The 20,940-nt window shown below is 31.3% G+C and overlaps 2 protein-coding genes across 3 annotated transcripts in view; one reads left to right on the top strand and one right to left on the bottom strand.

Annotated features, from left to right (window-relative positions):
• Window positions 1-957, bottom strand: part of LOC148312246 (alanine aminotransferase 2-like) — a 31,516-nt gene extending 30,559 nt beyond the window's left edge. The window contains exon 1 of the mRNA XM_088277605.1: window positions 765-957. The gene's annotated coding sequence lies outside the window, so the exon portion shown is untranslated. The remainder of the gene's footprint in view (window positions 1-764) is intronic.
• On the top strand, window positions 108-20,017 carry LOC148312245 (alanine aminotransferase 2-like). Of its 2 annotated transcripts, XM_088277598.1 has the most exons (11): window positions 108-171; window positions 510-756; window positions 1,618-1,707; window positions 6,243-6,340; window positions 12,157-12,347; window positions 13,209-13,411; window positions 14,141-14,269; window positions 16,527-16,733; window positions 17,661-17,804; window positions 17,892-18,006; window positions 18,439-20,017. In XM_088277598.1, exons 2-11 carry the CDS (start codon window positions 517-519, stop codon window positions 18,585-18,587), a joined length of 1,566 nt encoding a protein of 521 aa, XP_088133724.1. In that variant the 5' UTR covers window positions 108-171; window positions 510-516; the 3' UTR covers window positions 18,588-20,017. The 2 variants fall into 2 exon arrangements, with proteins under 2 accessions (XP_088133724.1, XP_088133725.1); XM_088277599.1 differs by lacking the exon at window positions 108-171 and having other exon boundaries at window positions 577-756.
• The last annotated feature ends 923 nt before the right edge of the window (window positions 20,018-20,940 follow it).

The raw sequence follows: 20,940 nt of genomic DNA, 5'->3' as shown, positions 1-20,940 counted from the left end.
ATTTTCCGCTTTGACTATGTATTAGTCGGTAAAGTATGTACATACAAATTTCTATTTTTATCACCTGTTAGGTTATGTAGTAAAAACAATCTGCCAAATTTTGTATCAGTATTTTGAAAACGTTCGCACAGGTCGGGTTCGTCTTCAGTTCTTCAGTAGGAAAATATAAAGGTATGCAAACAAAATATTTTTTGATATTGTTTAAATACGTATGGTAATAAACTTATAGTAGTAAAATACTATTGCTTTATTTATCCGATAAACTATTGACCTACAACCAACTAGATCCGAGTAGAACTTAAAATTGCATAACATTATTTTCATTATTCGATGTTTGTGTCCGCTGGCGAAATGTACTCGGTGACGTTTCGTTGACAGCGCAGCAATTCCACAAATATTCAAACAATAATACTCGCGTCGACGCGACTCTTCTCAATAGAGGCCCTTCAATTAATATCAATTTATATTGTTAGTGTGTGATATAATATTTTTGTCTGTATTGTGCACAGCCGAAAGATGTCAGCGAAGCGGTTGATAACCGCCCGTTCTCTGCACTGGGCCCGCGCAGGCGAGTGTACAAACGTGGGAAAGGTGTCGAAGGTGGCTGACGTTCGTATCATCGCATCAAGAACCATGGCTACCGAAAGGCGTTGTGTTAACATTGACGATATTAATCCACACCTCAAAGTGATGGAATACGCTGTCAGAGGTCCGCTGGTCATCAGAGCCGGGGAGATAGAGAAAGAATTATCAAAGGTACGTACCTTCTGTCATGAAAATAATCGATGTCCGGCGTGCTTGTCGAATACTAGATTGCTATCCTTGACCCATGCTATTTCGATTAAATCCTTTATCAATTACTTAATGATTGTCACTACAATGTAGTTTTCTAATTTTAACATGACATTTACTAACAGCACTGCAAAAATAATCCGAATTGTGTGATGAATCGACTATGTATTTTATTGACTTTTTGCACACCACTGTAAATATGATTTGTTTGCTTATTTTATTTGTTTAATAAATACCAGAGACTTAATGCTGAAAATTTTTAAGTCAAATTTTAAACTAGAAATGTGTAAACATTTAAGAATGTTAAATCCTTTAAGAGGATATTTATATAATTTTCCTTTATGCAGTTCAAACTCCAAAAGGAGATCCATTAGATGAATACATTTAATGAACAACATACATTTTTTCAATTTTTGAGTGAAAAACAAACATTACTTGGATAGAATAAAAAAATAATGGAATAAAATACTAAAATTCAATGAGTAAATTGTATTTTCTAAAAAATAAATGTTATTGGCACAGTACATAACTACAGAAATTATTTCGATTTCATAATTACATTGTATTGTACACATTTTGACGTAAAAATTACTTATTTCTCTCAAATTTTTGAAAACATGAAACATGAAAACATAAAAAAATGCTAAATATGAACAATTGATAGTGCAAGGGTTCCCAACAATTCTACCCTATTCAAAATTTATCTGAACACTAGGCAAATTGACAATAAAATAAAATGGCAGACTAGTTATAAGTCTACCAATAATTGGGTAAATTTAAATTTAATTTAAGTTTAAAAATATTTCATTTTGTACCTGTTTTCAGGGGGTATCAAAGCCTTTCAATGAAGTTATTAAAGCCAATATCGGAGACTGCCACGCTATGGGACAGGTACCCATCACCTTCATCCGTCAGGTAAGAATATTAATATTCGATTGATTAACTTACGATAAAACATTATTTTAAATACTATCTAATTTAAACATCTCCAATGCCCACTTGACAATAAAAAGTTATGATTGTTACAAATATTATCAAAATGATCACCTACTCGCTACATGATCACAATATTAATATGAAAGATAACTGATGATGTGTTTATTGCATACAAGCCGAACATCATACATAAATTTATATTTATTTATAATTAAAATTCACTAGTTTTCCAAAGTATCAACTTTAGTTTAGTTTCACATATTATTATTCTATTCAATTAATATTTTTTAAATAAATGTATGTTAATATTGGTGAGATTATTTATGACTAATTGAATTAAAATTATGAATTAAGTAACAATTTCTTTTTAAAAATGTCATATTTAATTAGTCTTTTTAATTCGATCGGCCATGTCTAATTCTATCTAGTACCTACATTATTGTAGCCAATAGAATACACTGGAGATACAGTTGGATATAGATAAGGATGCCTAGAGACCTTCAGACCTTTCATGTCAAAAGACTTTCTCTACCATAAAATAGTACTTAAGCATACATGGCCCCTAGATCGTAGAGCCACAAATCCTAACATTTTTAATGAATATGAACTCCCACTAACAAATGTTTCTGATATGTTTGTAGATAAGCAAAAAATCATTCATATGGTCGTCATTGGAATGCTACTTTTTTCATAACATGATTATATACTAAGGCATAACCAGTTTCCAGTATAATTTAACATACCAACGAAAACATTAAAGGGGTGCTTGCAGTTAGTGTGCTCAAATTTTATCTATTCTATCTATTTTGTTTGTGTCGTTAAACATCTCAAATCATTTTAAATGATTTATTTTGAAAAATCTTTTTATCCTTGTAAGTAATAATTAATTAGATATTTTTGTGAAAAATATGTTTTTATTGGAAAATACAAATTATTTCAACGGAGAAATTAATATCCATATATATTTCAATATTTTATTGTTGCTTTTTTATTTCCATAGTTTAATAGATTTCTGAATAAAATGTATTTTTTTATTACATATTATTGCTTCTTTTGCCATTTATCGGAGGTTAAGTATTATGGCAATTCTTATCCTGTTGGCAAAGCAGTTGTTTCTCACTGCACCCGTACTTCTCTCTTAGGTTACGTAGCCATGAGATGTGGCGCCTTTCTTTACCCTATTTTGGCCATCTTACAGTATGTCCAACATATTTTAGCTTCAGTATTTTGATCCTCCTGCGTTCTCATTATTTTGGCATGTGTTTTTTATTTTTTTATTTATTTATTTATTTTTTATTTATTTATTTATTCGGGAATTGTACAGCTTACATATAAAAAAATTATATAAAACAATAGTTACATTAACAATAATAAACATTACATTACATTGACAAAAAATAGTTACGTAAAAAAAAGCCAATTAAACAATTCCACAATTATGTTACAAAACTATTAAAAAACATTCAGAGATTAAACAAAAAACAAAAAAAAACAAAAAAGGGTATTATATAAAATAATAGATTTAGCAGGAAGGAGAAGGAGAAGGAGAAGATGTGTTGAAGAACTTCTATATTTGTGCCATTTCACTCACGATATTTTAAAGATCCTGATATTAATTCTTCTTCAGTTCTTTAAACCCTTACCCGCACCCCAATGTTGCATAGGGCATTGCATCATATAAACGCAGCATTATCTTGATCGTTAACACACGAAGGAAAGGTGAGCAGCCCTCTGCTTCAGGTACCAACCAGTCCAGGGTAATATTGAATAAATATTCCCCCCTGGGAATCGAACCCGGGACCTCCAGAATGGTAGCCGAGGGTGCTGATCATTGCACTACGGAGGCGGACTAATTGACTATAGATTACTTAATTACTTTATTTTCTTGAATGTTTTTCGCAGATACTTTGTGTCACATTTTATAAACTTTATAAAATAAACAACTTTGTTTTTAACCACTTTTTTATTGGTATACTTTTTCTCCAACCGGTTTCGATAAGAACCTTGCCATCATCAGGGTTTAACATGTGTCGAAACCGGTTGGAGAAAAGTGTACCAATAAAAAAAGTGGTTAAAAACAAAGTTTTTGATATAATATTTTAAAAATTACTTTATGTTAATTATGTATCATCATAAAACACAGAACATATATTTTTTTTATAAATTTTATATTAAAATCTCTAACTATGATACTAATCTCATACGTTGAACACTCCACACAGCAACATTATATAGAGAAGAAAAACATCTAATGGTTCAGTAAACATTTCAATTACAATGCTGTGAACGTATTCAAATATTTTTGTCATTGATTTATTATTGTTATTATCACAATCAATTGATTCAAATTGGAAATGACTCGATGAAGATTGATTACTGCTATAATAAAAATATATTATTTCTTGAACGATTATATATTGATTAAAATAAAACATCGACATTACTTCATGTTTGCTTTTTGAAAAAATATAATTCATGAAGATAAAAATAAATAATTTTAATAATAATAATTAAACCCTTATCTGCACCCCAATGGTGCATAGGGCACTGCGTCATATAAACGCAGTGTTATCTTGATCGTTTACACATGAAGGAAAGGTGATCAGCCCTCCGCTTCAGGTACCAGTCCAGGGTAATATTGAATAAATATGACAGTGAAAAAAATTACTTATATTTATTTTACCCCCCTTGGGAATCGAACCCGGGACCTCCAGAACGGTAGCCGAGCGTGCTGACCATTACACTAAGGAGGCGGACAGAAATTTAAAAAATATTGTTTTTTTAGCTTATCAACCTGATTCAATTAGTTTTTATTGGGCCCGTATCTTCGTGTATATAGGTTTGAAACAAGATACAAATCATACAAAGGAGTACTTAGTGCAAACAATAAAAAAAGTAGATAGATATGATAGTGTTTTATTTCTTGCATAATGTGTAGTTGAAAATCAAAGAATCACTCAGAAATTAAGAAACAAATTACCATGTAGTTAATGTTTATGAAATAAATCCTTTACTAGTTACCTTTACTAAGATTAAATAAAACACCTGTTTTTATACCACTTGAGTTTTATTGACTCAGACCTGTTGAATAAAACTCAGACAGTTTTTATTCAGACCTGAATGATGGAAGTTTAGCTTCTGAAACTAGTAGTCTTTAATAAAACTCAAGTGGTATAAAAACAAGCGTTTTATTTAATCATTGTAACATGTCTTGTCCGCCTCCGTAGTGTAATGGTCAGCACGCTCGGCTACCGTTCTGGAGGTCCCGGGTTCGATTCCCAGGGGGGTCAAATAAATATAAGTGATTTTTTCACTGTAATATTTATTCAATATTACCTTGGACTGGTACCTGAAGCGGAGGGCTGATCACCTTTCCTTCATGTGTAAACGATCAAGATAACTCTGCGTTTATATGACGCAGTGCCCTATGCACCATTGGGGTGCGGATAAGGGTTTTATTATTATTATTTATTAACATGTCTTACCACAATGTTAATGCCAAAACAATTCATAAAATACCTTTACTAAGAGTGAGCAACTAATATTTTAGTATCAACTCTGTGAGGTTTAATAATTAATTCTATGTTGGGAAGCTGACCTAGTCCCTTTTATGCAGTGAAAGTAGATCAGTCATTTGTAAACTAGTTCATTTTTATATAAGAACGTCATACCTAGCTGTTTTTCTAGTATACTAGATAAATATCGGTTCTTTAAAATGGTCAGCACTAAACACAAAATTTTGATGTTATTCTCAATGCCATTTTTATTTCATCGGGCAGCTTTGTCATTTTATTAATTATGCTCGCAATTAGACATTTTTTCTTCTCTGTTTTTCACATACCGCATAATTGGCTGTTGTTCAAAACATTAATTATCTCTAAACTAGAAGCATATTATGGGTCACTCTATGTAATATCAAGTCATCTCTGTTGATGTTCATATTAGATTATTTTACTCTTATGGTACATTTTTTTGTTTATATTTAAAAAAATATATATCTGTATTTTGCTTGTATATTTGTAATTTTTTATTTTATTTTTTTAACAGTAAGAAGGTCAATATATTTTTTGTTATTGTTATTTTTATAAATTTCTAAAATCACACGAGTATGTATTAAATTTTTTTTTAAAGAATTTCTTCTGTTTTTAATTGAGTGAAAGTCTTTAAAGTAGTTCCGGGTTTGTAGAGGGAATGTTCATTGTGTTCTTGCTAAATCATTATATTTATTGCAGCAAGGCAAATTGATGTAACTGACGCATGACTCAAGTTAAAAAATTAATATTATGAAAATAATAAAAAAAGTAATTGAATAATTTTGGTGTCAAAAAACTTACTGCTTATCTAAAAATTATTTTTTTTATTCAATCTATGAAGATTTTTTTTTAAATTCTAGAAGTATGCAACTCACAAAAATTTATGCTAAATATTAATTAAGTCTCTTAAAAAAAATTAATGTATGTTTTTAATGCTTAGATCAATTTGCCTATTATTTTACAATAATTTTTTTATTCTAGGTTCTTGCTTTAGTTTCTTATCCCGATATACTGCTAAAGGACTCCCATTTCCCTGATGATGTTAAGGCCAAGGCACGCGCCATTCTCAACGGATGCAGGTAATATTTTATCTCAGAATGTAATAAATACTTCTCTTGTACAATCAAACGATTGACCGCATCTGTATTGAGTCCCCTCTCATCCAATACTGTTGCATGGGTGTACTATATGAACTTGTACTACATTATCTAGCCTTGTCTAATAAATTAGTCAGCGAGACTCGGTTGGTTCTAGATTGATTTCAGTGTCAATGTTATTATATTTGTTATTGCTGTAGCTGGGGTTATTATAATAATAATAATAATAATTTGGATAATTTGTATAGCGCCATTTTCGTAAAATAATACCTCAAGGGCGCTTATAAAGACATAGATAATAATAATAATAATAGGATGATGATGATAATGATATACAAAAAAATAAATGGATTAAAACGTTGTCAATCGGTCTCGGGCCGTCGAGTCTGGAGCGGGGAAAAGATGACAAATTAAAACGCCTTCCTCTTGATCCTATGGGCTGGAAAATGGCCAAGGTGTTGAGCAGGACGTCTTCTTGAGCGATGGTCGTCACGCTGGAGGGCAGCTTGTTGAGCTCCTCGTCATTGTGGATGGCCAACTTCCAACTTCCAGACTAGCAAAGTCGGGTTCAACACAGTTCAAACGGGACTTCGCTTTTATCCTCTTTTGATGCCTTTCCGTTATCCGACATGATTGTTTTGTCTCTGAGGTTTTCGTAGTTCGATTTCATCAAATTTAACCGTTTAAGTACACGTTCTAGGATCGTTATTGTCTTTGCACATTTTTATTGCAGTCATTTATTCCCGAGAAGGTAGGGGTTTCGGATAAATACACTATGGTCGTAACGTACCCTTAAGGGACTAACACAAAGCACTTTTTAACGCCCGATGGCCACATGTGTTCATTCGGCACAGATTCTTAGAAATACACTACACCGTTTAGGACCGCATTGCTATATTGAACGACGCAATGATATTCTTGATGCACTTTCATCAGTTAACAGCTAACCTTTGTAAAATTATAACTTTTAACCATTTCAAGTTAACACCAATCACAATATTTATAGATGAGCAAAAAATTGCAGACTTGAGATGTAAATGTCCGGAGAAAATTAAATAAATGATGGAGCGTGGTTCCTCAGCAGCCGCGTCGGGCGCTCGAGGAACCCACATTCTTCTATTCCGTTTCATAGATATACACACTATTAGCGAATTGCACTCGCCACTACAATTTGCTTATCTTGTTGGTGCTGTTTTAAAAATGAAAATGTTTTAACGCATAGTTTAATGGTATTTTTGTATCATTTAATGATGAAAAGGATATAGATTATGTTTTGTTTATTTAAATAAACGTTTTGAATCAATAAATATCAAGAAGAATTAATATCAACAGCAGAGATAGATATTTTCTATCCCTGTTTGTCACGTACAAATCCGGTAGTATTTTCTTGTGTATTAAAGAGAGACAGCAATCATTTATTTGCTACTACTGTCGGGAATGTAGTTTTAAGTAAAATAAAACTGACTTTAATATCGCTTTATTGAATTACGATTTTTTTAAGATCATCAGGAATTTACATATTTTGTATTTTAGATTATTTTATGGTGTTTATAACAATATTTTGACAATTTGCCAGCTCACGGTCTGCGCTATCTTAGTAGAAAATGCTTGTTATAATGTGACTTCTTTATTTCTTAAATAATGTGTTCATAACATTGTAAAAAATATATATATCTATGAAATCTATGAAAATATTAGGTGGTGAATGATTAGAAAAATGTCTGCTAGCTTGACTTTAGTACAGTTTTGATCCCAATGTGTTTGTAGATGCATAACTTAATATATGGATAGACTGCGTGTTCACACTATCTAGATGCGTACAGAATACTAATTAGCTATTTAAAGCCATTTATACCACAACAATAAATACTCAAAATTATGTAGCCATATGAAAGCACACACTTCTATGCTGGTCTGAAAACATTATTTTAAATTTATTATGGCTTTTTCTAATTATTTAAGGATGATATTACACAGATTTCCTTCATGTATCATCTTCACTCAATTGTGTGTAGGGGACTGCATTAAATCGATGCATTGTCGACTTGATCATTTATCATAAGAAAGTAATATGGTGATCGGTCAATATATTGAAAAAATATTATAGTAGAAAATTCATTCGTGTTTATTTAAACTCCCTTGGAGTTTAAGCCAGGAGCTTATAACATGCTAACTGCTCCAATACAAAGGCGGACTAAAGTTGTTTAATATTTAGTATTTTTTACTGTAGCATATTTTTTTTTTGTTTGTGAATTTTTTTTTTCCAATAATACAAAATACTGTCAAATATTATTTATTTAAACGAATAACCCGCAAAGCCTCTATATTTAGACGCTTATCTGCAGGTTGGTTAGTAAGGACAAGGAAGGCAAATGTAAAAAATACATCACATACACCCAGACCAATTGAAAATAACTCTTTCTTGAATTTTATCTTATGAACACAAATTTCTATTCCATATACACATTAGGTACATTGAAAAGTACACGACATTATTATTGTGCATTTAACACAACGTGCCTTTCATGATGTTTCAATTAGCACTTTTATCCCCTGCGCATTTCGCAATTCTAGCATGATGATAATTTCGCTATTGGTTTACTACTTGATATTTATCTAAAATGTAGAGATATTTTGTAGATACATAGTATACCAATCTAAATCATACATTGGTTAGGTTTAGAGATAATAAAAGTTATTAATTTGATAACCATATAATAAAACATATGTTTTATCATTTGAATGTGTTTTATAATTAAAATGTTACTTTGTTTTAAAATCACTATGAATATTTTATTATAACTTAATTATAATGTCTACCGGTTTCCAAGCTAACCGCTTCTTAATACTTAGTATTAATCAGTCTTGATAAAGAAGCAGTTAGCTTCAAAAGCTTACTTTTATTATTTACAAAAATACTTCAATTTTATACTATTTCTGTGAGCCTAAGCGGCTCATTATGAAAAGTAGGTATCAAATTGTGGTAGAGTGGGTTTGAACCAAGAGTCCGCAACACTAACCACAGGACCACAACCCGACACAAAATAATAAGTCCATTGAAAATTGGGCAAAATATAAGGCAATATCAACAAAGTAACTGATGCTTAAAATACATATAGTTTATTTCTAGACTGTTATGCCATGTGTTATTTGCAATTCCGAACAATTTTTCAGAGCTCATCTCAGTGTCAATCATCTGGGCTGAGTGACAAGCTTCGGCTACTGTGAATGTGAATACCTCATCATTCGAAAATTTAGTGTAATTATCTTCCTCAACTAATAAATTTTAATTTCAAGTGTCAAATTTTCAAACCAGTATTGTCTGCCAAACAAATTGTGAATGAAAAAAAAAGTTTCTACATACACACACACACAAATGTTATTAATACACTTAGGACGGGAAAGGTATTTCTACCCGTTCGGTCAATTGATGCTTAAGGATGAGAAGGGTATTTTTTGCACCGGCCTCATTTCAAAGTCAGAAAAGAAGGAATTATTTAATGTTTTATATGAATATTATGTACCAATCTGTTTGTTAAGGTCTTAATTACACAGTTATCAAATCCCATCGCCAGCGGTCCGCAGGCGTTCAAAACATAACGTAAACATCAGAAATATGTTAATATAGTGCACTGTTTGTGTGAGTTTTTCCATCCTGTTAGATAATGTACCTATTTAATATTTTGTTTTAGCCTATTTTCCATGCCCGGGTGAATTTGTTTCCTTTGGTAAATAATAGACCAATATGTGTTCCCGAATACGATCATGATTTCACATCCGACTCGCAAAGTTTTTACAATCCTACAATCTTCATTGTTAAAGGTAAAGCTTTGTGTGCAAGACTGTTTCTTTACTCCGTTTACAATGTGAAGTCGTGGATTGTCTTGTTTTTTTTTTAATGATATAATGATTTGAGCACAAGAGCTTCACATTTAAGACAAGTTGAAGATGATGTAATTATTTATTTTTGCATGATCAGTTTTACAGTGATTTTGAGACCTTAAAAAGTTGAAACCGCTACTAACTCGCCAAACAATTTTATTGATTTAAATTCATGTCTACATGTATTAAAATGTCCTATGCCAATATCACAAACCTCATCTTTACCAAAATATTATATGTAACTAATTCTTGTACAGATTATTTAATTTATAATATAAAGAAATACATAAGTAACAAATACTTATAAACTCAGGAAAATGGATAAGCGCCTTCAAATCTATGAATAATATTACTATTTTAATTGTAATTATTAGAAATAATTATCATTTAGCAATCATACTAGCCATTTTTGCAATTTTGTAAAAAAGTTACGAACCGGAGCAGCATTTTATATTTGACAAATGTTCATAAGTTAATTAGTATTTAAGATATTTAGTATGGTACAATTAAATCTGTGATTTTTTAATCCACACAATAAATTTAATCAAATGATTTATTACTATCTTTTTTTGTAATAGACAATATTGTATGCAAATTTGACGTAGCATTATTTTCCTGTGAAATGATTGCTTTTGTATTGTAAGAGTGGTTTGGTAAAAAAATATTTTAACATGTAAATATATTTTTTCTTCTTTTTCGTAGATTGCCTGATAAATGGCATATTGGGGATCAATATAAATTAATTGTTGCTTATGGAATGTTTAATCTATAATTTTTTTTTATCATATTGCAATAAATGTCCAATTTACTTCTGCAAGTTTATTCATACAAAACTATAACTCAATTATAATACACACTTTCAATGAAGTGCGTGTTGAAATTGTATGGAAAAAAACAGAGATAAGATATTGAAAATCTAGATTTTAATTCTTTGCCATGTTGAATGATGTTTTAGTCTAAACCATCTGTTTCAATCTGCGCAATTATGCACTGTTTATTATTATTATATGTATACAGTAATGCAATTGGTAATATATATGCTATTAATAATAATTCCACCCTTTGTCTTCCTCAATCTATATAAATTCTGACCTTCAATGTTCTGTTATCTGTATATAATTAATGTTATTTTTCCCCTCAGTAAATAAACATATCTAAACAAGTTCAATTAGTTATGACTATTACCAAACATTGAACACTGTTTACATTAATTGTTTACACAGATAACTCTTAGACAACACTGATAGTGAGGGCAAGATTAACCAATATTAGACCTTGGGAATATATGTATTGCGCAATGAGAATTGTTATTATTCTAATATCTATAGTGCTATTAATTATTAATTTCTTGTATTTTTTTAGAATTAGGTATAATATAAGTAAATATGTTATGCATTTCATCCCCCTGAACTTGATTTAAAATATTTTTTTAGAAAAAAAAAATACACTGCAAAATGCGTACATGTTTTGACAGTAAAAAATGTTTTCAAAATAATGAGAAAATTTCATACTACCACGAAACTTCAAAAAAGATTTTTATTCATAGGCCAATATATATTATATTAATATATATTAAGGCAATTTTCCATAGCAAAAAATCAAAACAATGTTTATGATTTATATTTGGAGATACCGCCAACATTTTCACATTTGACAGTTATGAATTTTCATAATATTACTGATATATCTTTTAGGGTGAAGACTGACCGGAGCATTTCGTCGTAACGTAACATGTTACGATGCGAGCTTTCAGGCAGTCAGTACACCGAGCCGAGCGCTCCATTCATAGTTTCGGATGCTCGCTGATGCTCGCCGCGAGCAATGTTACGACGAAATGCTCCGGTCAGTCTCCACCTTTAAATCTGAGATTTATTGAAATTTGATATGGATGTTTTTTTTTTTAAATATAATTTCAGGGGTGGTTCAGTTGGGTCATATTCCGACTCTCCCGGTATTGAGGTAATAAGGCACCATGTTGCGGAGTACATAGCAAACCGAGATGGTCTTCCTTGTGACTGGAACAACGTGATCCTGTTTGCAGGAGCTTCTGATGCAATCAAGTCAGTCCTTAAATTGCTCATTTGTGACGTCGAAGGAAAGCAACCAGGTAAGACGGAAATCTGATTCTCAAAGTACAATACAAAAACCGATTTATATCTTATTTTTGTTACATAACAACAAAAAATCTCTCGCAAATTAATGTGGTACTAATACCCTGGAAGAAAATTTGTTTGAAAGGAAAGAAAAAATAGCAAAGGATTCTTTATTTTAACAATCAGATTATTTGTGTAGCTGTGGATCACATATCGCTCACTCCTTTCAAGAACGTCATAAATCAAAAATCGTACATTTTCAGTTGTGCATGTTTTTGGAATGCCCAGAATATGTACTATATCCCAGCAAAAGAGGCATATTTTTAACTTAAAATTTACCCACTACAGGACAGAAAGTGTTATTTTTGCATTTTGAAGAAAACGTATTGTTAAATAAATAATAATGTGAAAGAAAAGATCTGTTGCACAGAAAAAAGTTCAATAAGTGGCTTGATATTTATTTTTTATACATTGTATTATATTTTTAAACTTTAAAAACGTTCTCCTGAAAAATCAAGTTTTTTGATTTATGACGTTCTTGAAAAGAGTGAGCGATATACGTATTCTAATTGTAAAGCATAATTGTAATATAAGCATTCTAATTGTAGAGCAATTACTAGAAATTTATGATGAATTATCATGAACTTAGTTTTACAACCATTCTATTTAGTTTCTTCTGTGGTTCTTATCACATAATAAATAACTTTGTTTTATTAGGATAAAATGATTTGACGGTTTTTTGAAATCATTTTGGTTAGATTCTTATAATTGGAACATATAAAAATCCTAACATAAAAAATAATGATAAAAGAAGATAATGTAATAGTTATGTATGTAATATACATACTTTAGTAAAAGTGGTAAAAATGTTGTAGGTGTTTTGATTCCCATTCCGCAATACCCCCTGTACTCGGCGACACTGGCCGAGTTTAATATACATCAGAACGGATATTACTTGAACGAGTCTAAGAATTGGGGCTTGGATATCACCGAATTGGACAGAGCTCTTACGGAAGCCAAGAAAACTTGCAATCCTCGAGCACTCGTCATCATCAACCCGGGAAATCCTACTGGCCAGGTAACTTACAATAAGCATCAGACATCTTTTATGTTGCATATTTAGTCATTCAAAAATACCGAGTTGCTTTGTCCTCGATTCCACTAAGTACATCAGACTATAATTCGGTGTCAATCATTTATGCTAGTATGATATTAATACCCAGATGATGAAGCTACAATACTGTCAGAAATGCAATGATATGCATAATAATGCATATCATTGCATTAAAATATTAACACATTTCGGATGGGTATTTTTTACGCCTGCGGACCGCTGGCGAGGGGATTTGATAATTATATACATGTAACAAAGAGAATAGTATATAATATTCGTAAAAAAACATAGGATAATTCCTTCTTTTCTGTATTTGAAATGAGGCCTGCCCAGAAGGTAAAAATACCCTTCCCGTCCTTAAGCATCAATTGACCGAACGGGTAGAAATACTCTTCCCATCCGAAGTGTGTTAACAATGTTTGTGTGAATTATTTATTGACCAGAGAACAGTAATATAAATGGTCACTTTAATTATACTCACAGAAACCTACAATCATGTACTTTCAAGCAGAGTTAAAATTATCATAAAATAATGAAACGTTAAGAGGTCCCTCTAGTACAGTAGCACCCTGTCCTGTTTGTCCTAGGTTTGATTCCCAGCTGGGTCAGTATAATATGTATAACTAATAAACTTTATGATTTACGTTTTACCAATAAAATATTTTTACCATAAATATTTATATATTGTTCAAGGTGCTCTCTAAGGAAAACATAGAGGAAGTTATTAAGTTTGCTTACAAGGAAAAGCTATTCTTGCTCGCTGATGAAGTGTATCAAGATAATGTATACGCTGAAGGGTCCAAGTTCTACTCATTCAAAAAGGTATTGATTTGTTTCCCTTTCAAACAGATTGTCATGTCAGCTGTGTGTGGTTTTGTATTTTTATTTTTTTATTAATTTATTATGGAAATATAATATAAATGCATATAAAAATATAATTTAGTCCTGGTAAATGCTACGCTCTCCTTATCATTTACTGTTCACTTTGTGTAATACCACTTAAAAAAACACTACTTGTAATATGCAACAACAAAAAAAAACTATTAAAGCAGTTTGTCATCAGGTATATGCCAAAATAAATTATTATGGGGAAATCTTACAATAAAAACTAGGAAATAATATTGAAAAAGAGAAAAACAACGCATATCGCTCACTCCTTTCAACAACGTCATATATAAAAAAAACTTGATTTTTCAGGAGATCGTTTTTAAAGTTTAAATATATAATAAAATGTATTAAAAATAAATATCAAGCCACTTTTTGAACGTTTTACTATGCAACAGATCATTTTAGGTGAAACCTGAAGGTTTTTTCTCCATTTGAAAAATATTTAGTACATTTAAAAAAATTAAACAATACCTTTTCTTCAAAATGCAAAAACAACACTTTCTGCCCTGTAATGAATAATTATTAAGTTAAAAATATGCCGCTTTTGCTGGGATATAGTACATTTTCTGGGCATTCCGAAAACATGCACAACTGAAAATTTAAGATTTTTTATATATGACGTTGAAAGGAGTGAACGATATGTAAATTATAAATATCAATAATAAAGTTAAAGTAAGAATAAGAAGAAAAAAGTTGAATATAAGAACTATAAAAATCAATAAACGATTAAAAGAAAATAATAGAAGAATTCCCTGATTCTAATTCAATTTCAGTACAATCTTTATTCTACTCACAATTGGGTGATTCTTATTTGGAAACGTATTTTTTAAAAATTATATGAGATATCTCATATTACATGCAGTGTGCTTACTTATTGATGATTTATACACAATAAATAATATGAATAAGTTTTATTTTGGAATGTTATAACTTATTAATAGATTTATATTATCCACTGACACTTCGTGATGGAATTGCATTTTTAATTTATTATTAGATTAAAACCAATATTTTTAGCTTTTCCACTTTTTTATTTGACCAGCGACCGGGTTTCGTCGTTACCGACATCATCAGACTGGTGAGAGGCTATACAAATTATTATGTTATATATACCTGCCTTCTTTTATATATAACATAACAATTTGTATAGCCTCTCACCAGTCTGATGATGTCGGTAACGACGAAACCCGGTCGCTGGTCAAATAAAAAAGTGGAAAAGCTAAAAATATTGGTTTTAATCTAATAATAAATTATAACTTATTGTCGTATTATTGAATATAATATCACATTGGAGAAATGTGACCCACTTGTTTGTTGTAAAAGGCTATCATATGTAATTATGATGTAATAAAGGTTATAAAAAGGCGACCAAATCGCCTTGACATTATCTTGCACCAAGAAGACGATTGCAATAATGCTTTGATTACCCCTAATCAAATTGATAACCTTTGTATAACAATATATTATTCAACTGAGACATTAAATCAGAAAGTCAGTTATCAAAGTAATTTATTGAAATGCTAGTATATCAATCTCATTTATTGATTTGGCATTAACTTTGTGGAATGACTTGTTGATTAGTTAAAATAAAAATGTATTAAACCACTAATTGGGTTTTATTTCGCAGGACTAGTTTCAAAACATCTGTAGTTTTCGAAACTAGTCGCGTGAAATGAAACTCTATTATTGGTGTAATCCTCTTCTTCTCTAGCCTTCTGTTCTCCACTATTGGATATAGGCCTCTTCCGTATCCTTCCACTTCCTTCGGTCGGTTGCTGCTTGCAGTCAATTTCTACCCCCCACAGCGGCTATGTCGTCGTACCATCTTTTTTGAGGACTTTCGACGCTTCTATTATCCTTAGATCTCCATCTTAAAAAAAATTGTGGGTCTAATACAAGTGTTTAATTTTTAATAATTGATAGCAATCCCTGTTTTATACAATACATTAAAGAAGTCTTTGAATCATAGGGAATGTATGACTAGATGTATGGAGGTGAAGGAAGCTAGGAGTGTGGAGCAGGACAGAAGAATGTGGCATTCCATCCTCTTTGCCTACCCCTGTGGGGAAACAGCGTGATGGTAGTAATAGTAGTAGTAGTAGTAGTAGTAGCTAAGATAATCTTAGCTTACAATCTTATATGTACTTTGCGTGTACCCTATGTGTAACGTGGCCCTTACCTCGCAATGCAGGTCCTGACAGAGCTGGGGCCGCCGTACTCGGAGCTGGAGCTGGCCAGCTTCATGTCGTGCTCCAAGGGGTACATGGGCGAGTGTGGCCTGCGCGGGGGCTACGTGGAGCTCATCAACGTGTGCCCGCAAGTGCGCGCCGTGCTCATGAAGGCCATCTCCGCTATGCTGTGCCCCACCGTGCTCGGACAAACCGTCATGGACTGTGTGGTTGGTTGAAATATTCCATTGAACACACTTACATGTTTGGTTATTAACAGATTGTTTTATCACCCAAGACACTAATTATACTCAGACAGTCTGCCGCCTGACCCTCAGTATACTAATCGCAAACCCAATTCCGGTCTGTACAACGTTTATGGTATCTCTCGCGCTCTGAAATCTCGAGCGTTTCCCGCTCTCTACTAACAGTATGTAAAAATGCTTTTAGAAGCTTCCCGCAAACAATGTGTTAATTTAATTGGAATGAAAAATTGCAAGCACCTTTCATATCGCAGTCGTACAGGAGAAAGTGATCAACTAACAAAACGTAAAATGTTCAGGAGGGCCATTTAAGTCACTTTTGCTTGGCAAGAAAATAAACATCAATGCAGTTATTTTAAACAAGTCAATATATGTATTATACTTCCAAGTTTAAAATCCTTTGGGATTTTTTCAGGGCAATATTAAGCTAGTAAGATATCAAAGAGTCAATGATGATTTTTTTGTAAAAAATACACTTGGTCACTTTCTCCTGTATGACTATGATATGTCTAATGCTTTATGTAATTTTTTTGTACATTGCATATTTGTTAAAAATTTGAAAAAAGGGTAAATAGTAATAAATGGACGATCATACTATTATCAAATCAATGATTAGTGTTGTAATGTATTTTTTACTATACATGTAAGTATAGTAAAATATCATTTTAAAAATTAGAATAATGTAGTTGTTAGTCAATGGTATATGTTACACATAGTATAAAGTGACCATTAAACCAGCCATTGATAGGCCATAAGCCGTGTAAATACCCAGGCTTATATATTCTCATCTCAATACACTTCTTCATCTATGTTGAGATATCAATGAAATGATGTTATATGTATATTGTTTCAGTATTAGCAAAAAAACACTGTTTCTGATAACTTTTTTTCTAGGCTTCTCCGCCAAAAAAAGGAGACCCGTCATATGAATTATACGCTAAAGAAAAATCTGAGGTGCTCAACTCTCTGCGCTATCGTGCCAAACTGATTGCCGATACTTTCAATTCCTTTGAAGGATTCAGCTGCAACCCTGTTCAGGTATGATCTCTCGATTGATATATTACAATGTATTTTTTATGTGTTTTTAAGAGTTACTATCTCTAAAATGAAATTGTTCTTGACCAGGGTGCTATGTATGCCTTCCCCCAAATAAAAGTACCCCCCAAGGCTATTGAAGCTGCCAAGAAGAAAGGGATGCCAGCGGACACATTCTATGCATTTGAATTACTCGAAAAAACAGGTTTGTGCAAGTCAACATATTTTTTTTTCTACAATTTGATCACTTTCACTGGGATTGAGTTAATAATTTGAATTTATAAAATTTCAATCTGTCAAAGGTTTCAATTTATTATCAAAATTATAATTTTTTTAAAAATTGCATAGAAAAAAAAAAAGAAAATATCAAAACACCCTTTCAGAAATCATAATCCACAAACCGCACCAGAGTTGCTTTACTCCGGAACAAGTTAATGATTTATGATATACACTTATAAATAAAACATTCATGTACAGTTAAAACTGTATTGTCAACAAAATCAGTATTGTATAAATACAGTACTGATTTTGTGGAAGTTTAGTTCCTTCTTCTACTGATCTATAGATAATTTTGTTAAAGTGTAATTATTATTTTTACCTTGAAATATGTTAAAATTTGTATATGATGCCTGTTTAGGGATATGCATTGTTCCCGGCAGTGGATTTGGGCAGAAACCGGGCACATATCACTTCCGTACTACCATATTGCCGCAGACCGAGAAACTAAAGGAAATGTTGCAGAAGTTCTCCAAATTCCACCAAGAATTTGTAAAGCAATATAAGTAATCATCTCACTGAAAATATCTTTTAACTTTGCTTTAAACTGCACTCTGTGCAGACCTTTTTTAATGGAGATTTTATTAAGTATATAGTACACCCTTACAAAATGCATCAAACCCCCCAAAAATAACTTCGACGACAATTATTAACGCCAATAATCATAGCCCATTAGTGAAATCTGCCTTTTATGTAAAATTATTCACTTTTTTATAGTACCTAGCCTAATTATGATATCAATTTATTCTCATTTAGAATGAGTGAATGGTATTTTGTAGACTATTGTACGAACTTGTTTTTTAATCTCAATGTTACATATTTTTAAGGTGTCATGATGTTTCTTAAACAAAACAATTTATTTTAATTTGATATTCCTGTGTTTAGAACACGATAAAGATTTTGTGTCGTTTGTGTTTCGCAAATTAGCACCCTCCCTGTGATTACTTTGTACCTTAACCATTCCATTTACCTAGTTGCTTTATTTAACTTTCTTTTCAGAGTACCTTTTACGAATACTTAAAAATATATTATTTTAGATGGTCCTGAATGTATTGACGAACTTGATGTATGGCTAATATCTATACCCAGTGAATTATTTGTTAATTAGATCATTTTGCTATCTTATTACACTTGACAATAACTCGAGAGAATGAAAAAAAATGTATTAATAATAATGTAATGTAGTTATGTATAAGTACATATTGATTCTGCGTACATATTTTGCAATTTCTGCATTTGGCAAAAATTGAGGCATATCAGAAAGCCAGTGAATTAAACCCCATAAAACATTTTTGATACGTATTTAATTTATTGTAATATTTATGTAATTATTTCCCGGTAATGGGTCAAGCTACTTACCTTCTTCACCACGTTTCAGGTTTATAATAAATTATTTTAACTAATAATTACTGATGATATTCTGTTAAAAAAAAATCTCATGACATTTTTACAAAAGCCCATTTAATTTAATTTTCTTCATACTTTTATGAAAACGGAAAGTAAAATTAATCATTGAAAAGAGAATTTTGAACCAGGATTTTTTTATGAATGAAGAATGATTTTAGAAATTATTGGTAAAAATTCTTCAGTATGAACCTAAAACGCGGTATATGTGTCGGAGTAAACTACTTTTCCTTATCTTTTTGGTGATTAATTTAATCAATATTATTATTTTCATTTTTTAACATATATATTCTATGTATATATTCTGTTGGCTTTTTTTTGGTTTAATACAATCTGGTAAAAAATATCCTGTGATTGGATTAAAATTTATTGCATTCCGTTTGTTTAAGACAAAAGTATTAAATTCCATTTAGATTGTTGTTACGTTTCATAAAAAATTGTTATGAATTAGTGAATGATATATATAATATGTATGTATTAATATGTATGCTGAGCGTGCATAGTTGGAAATATACAATTTTAAATGTTGAAGCAAATATCATTTGTTTTATTCTTTACTTAATACTTTTCTGACCTTTTCTGCACCCATTTGGGTAGAGTGCGCTGTGCCGGATCGAAGCAGTGATAACATTATTGTTCACTTTATGAAGGTAAAGTAGTCCTTTGCGCTCCAGATTCTTGGATCTAGAAGGACACAAGACACTAATGTATACAGGTTCCTTTAACCACCCTACCTTCTGGTTATTTTCAGGCATATTTTTTTATAAACAAGAAAATAAATCGCAACGTTTTTTGTCAAAAAATATTATCAGGTATGAAACCTGACAAATTTTTTTGGAACAGATATCTTTTTTGTGCGCGTAGGTCATACGGGTTAGCGGGGAATGGTGAAGAAAAACCGCGCGTATCACGTACGTTCGTATGTGTAGGGCGGTTAAGGAAAGTATGCTGCATAATTTATGATAGTGCATTGAATTGCAGTATTTGAAGTGAACAATATCAGCTTTAAAAGCTCAACTGTTTAAAGGGAAGATGACACTAACCGTATGGTTATCAGTGGGGTCTTAGAAGAAAGGTAGGGAAAGGTGAGTAGAAAAAATTATATTGCAACATCCAGATCGATTAGAGATGAATATTCCCTGGATTCATTGAGAGATGAGAATCAAACCTACTGTCCCATTTTTACAGACAAGCATCTTTCCAACCATGACAAGTGAAAGTCAAATTCAATTTTTGACAGATAAAAAGTCATACTTCCCATACAAGTTTTTGAAAAAAAAAAAACATATTTCTGCACGTAAACTATCTTTCATATTCAAACACCATTTAGCTGTCAGGGAGGTACATATATGCATAAATATACCTCCCTGACAGCTAAATAGTGTATACATTTATATATATATATATATATATATATATATATATATATATATATATATATATATATATATGTAATAAA

The sequence above is a fragment of the Brachycentrus maculatus genome, unplaced genomic scaffold (genome assembly GCF_059751285.1).
Source record: "Brachycentrus maculatus isolate JH-2025_06_01 unplaced genomic scaffold, ASM5975128v1 h1tg000047l, whole genome shotgun sequence".
Lineage (NCBI taxonomy): Eukaryota > Metazoa > Arthropoda > Insecta > Trichoptera > Brachycentridae > Brachycentrus > Brachycentrus maculatus.
The sequence above is the reverse complement of the archived record's forward strand: the minus strand, read 5'-3'. Positions and strand labels throughout refer to the sequence as shown.

Excerpts from the sequence above, each read along its gene's own strand:
- LOC148312245 (XM_088277598.1), top strand. The coding sequence starts at position 517 with ATGTCAGCGAAGCGGTTGATAACCGCCCGTTCTCTGCACTGGGCCCGC. Across the intron at positions 1,708-6,242 it reads CCATCACCTTCATCCGTCAG|GTTCTTGCTTTAGTTTCTTA; the intron begins GTAAGAATATTA and ends TTTTTATTCTAG. Across the intron at positions 12,348-13,208 it reads CGTCGAAGGAAAGCAACCAG|GTGTTTTGATTCCCATTCCG; the intron begins GTAAGACGGAAA and ends AAAATGTTGTAG.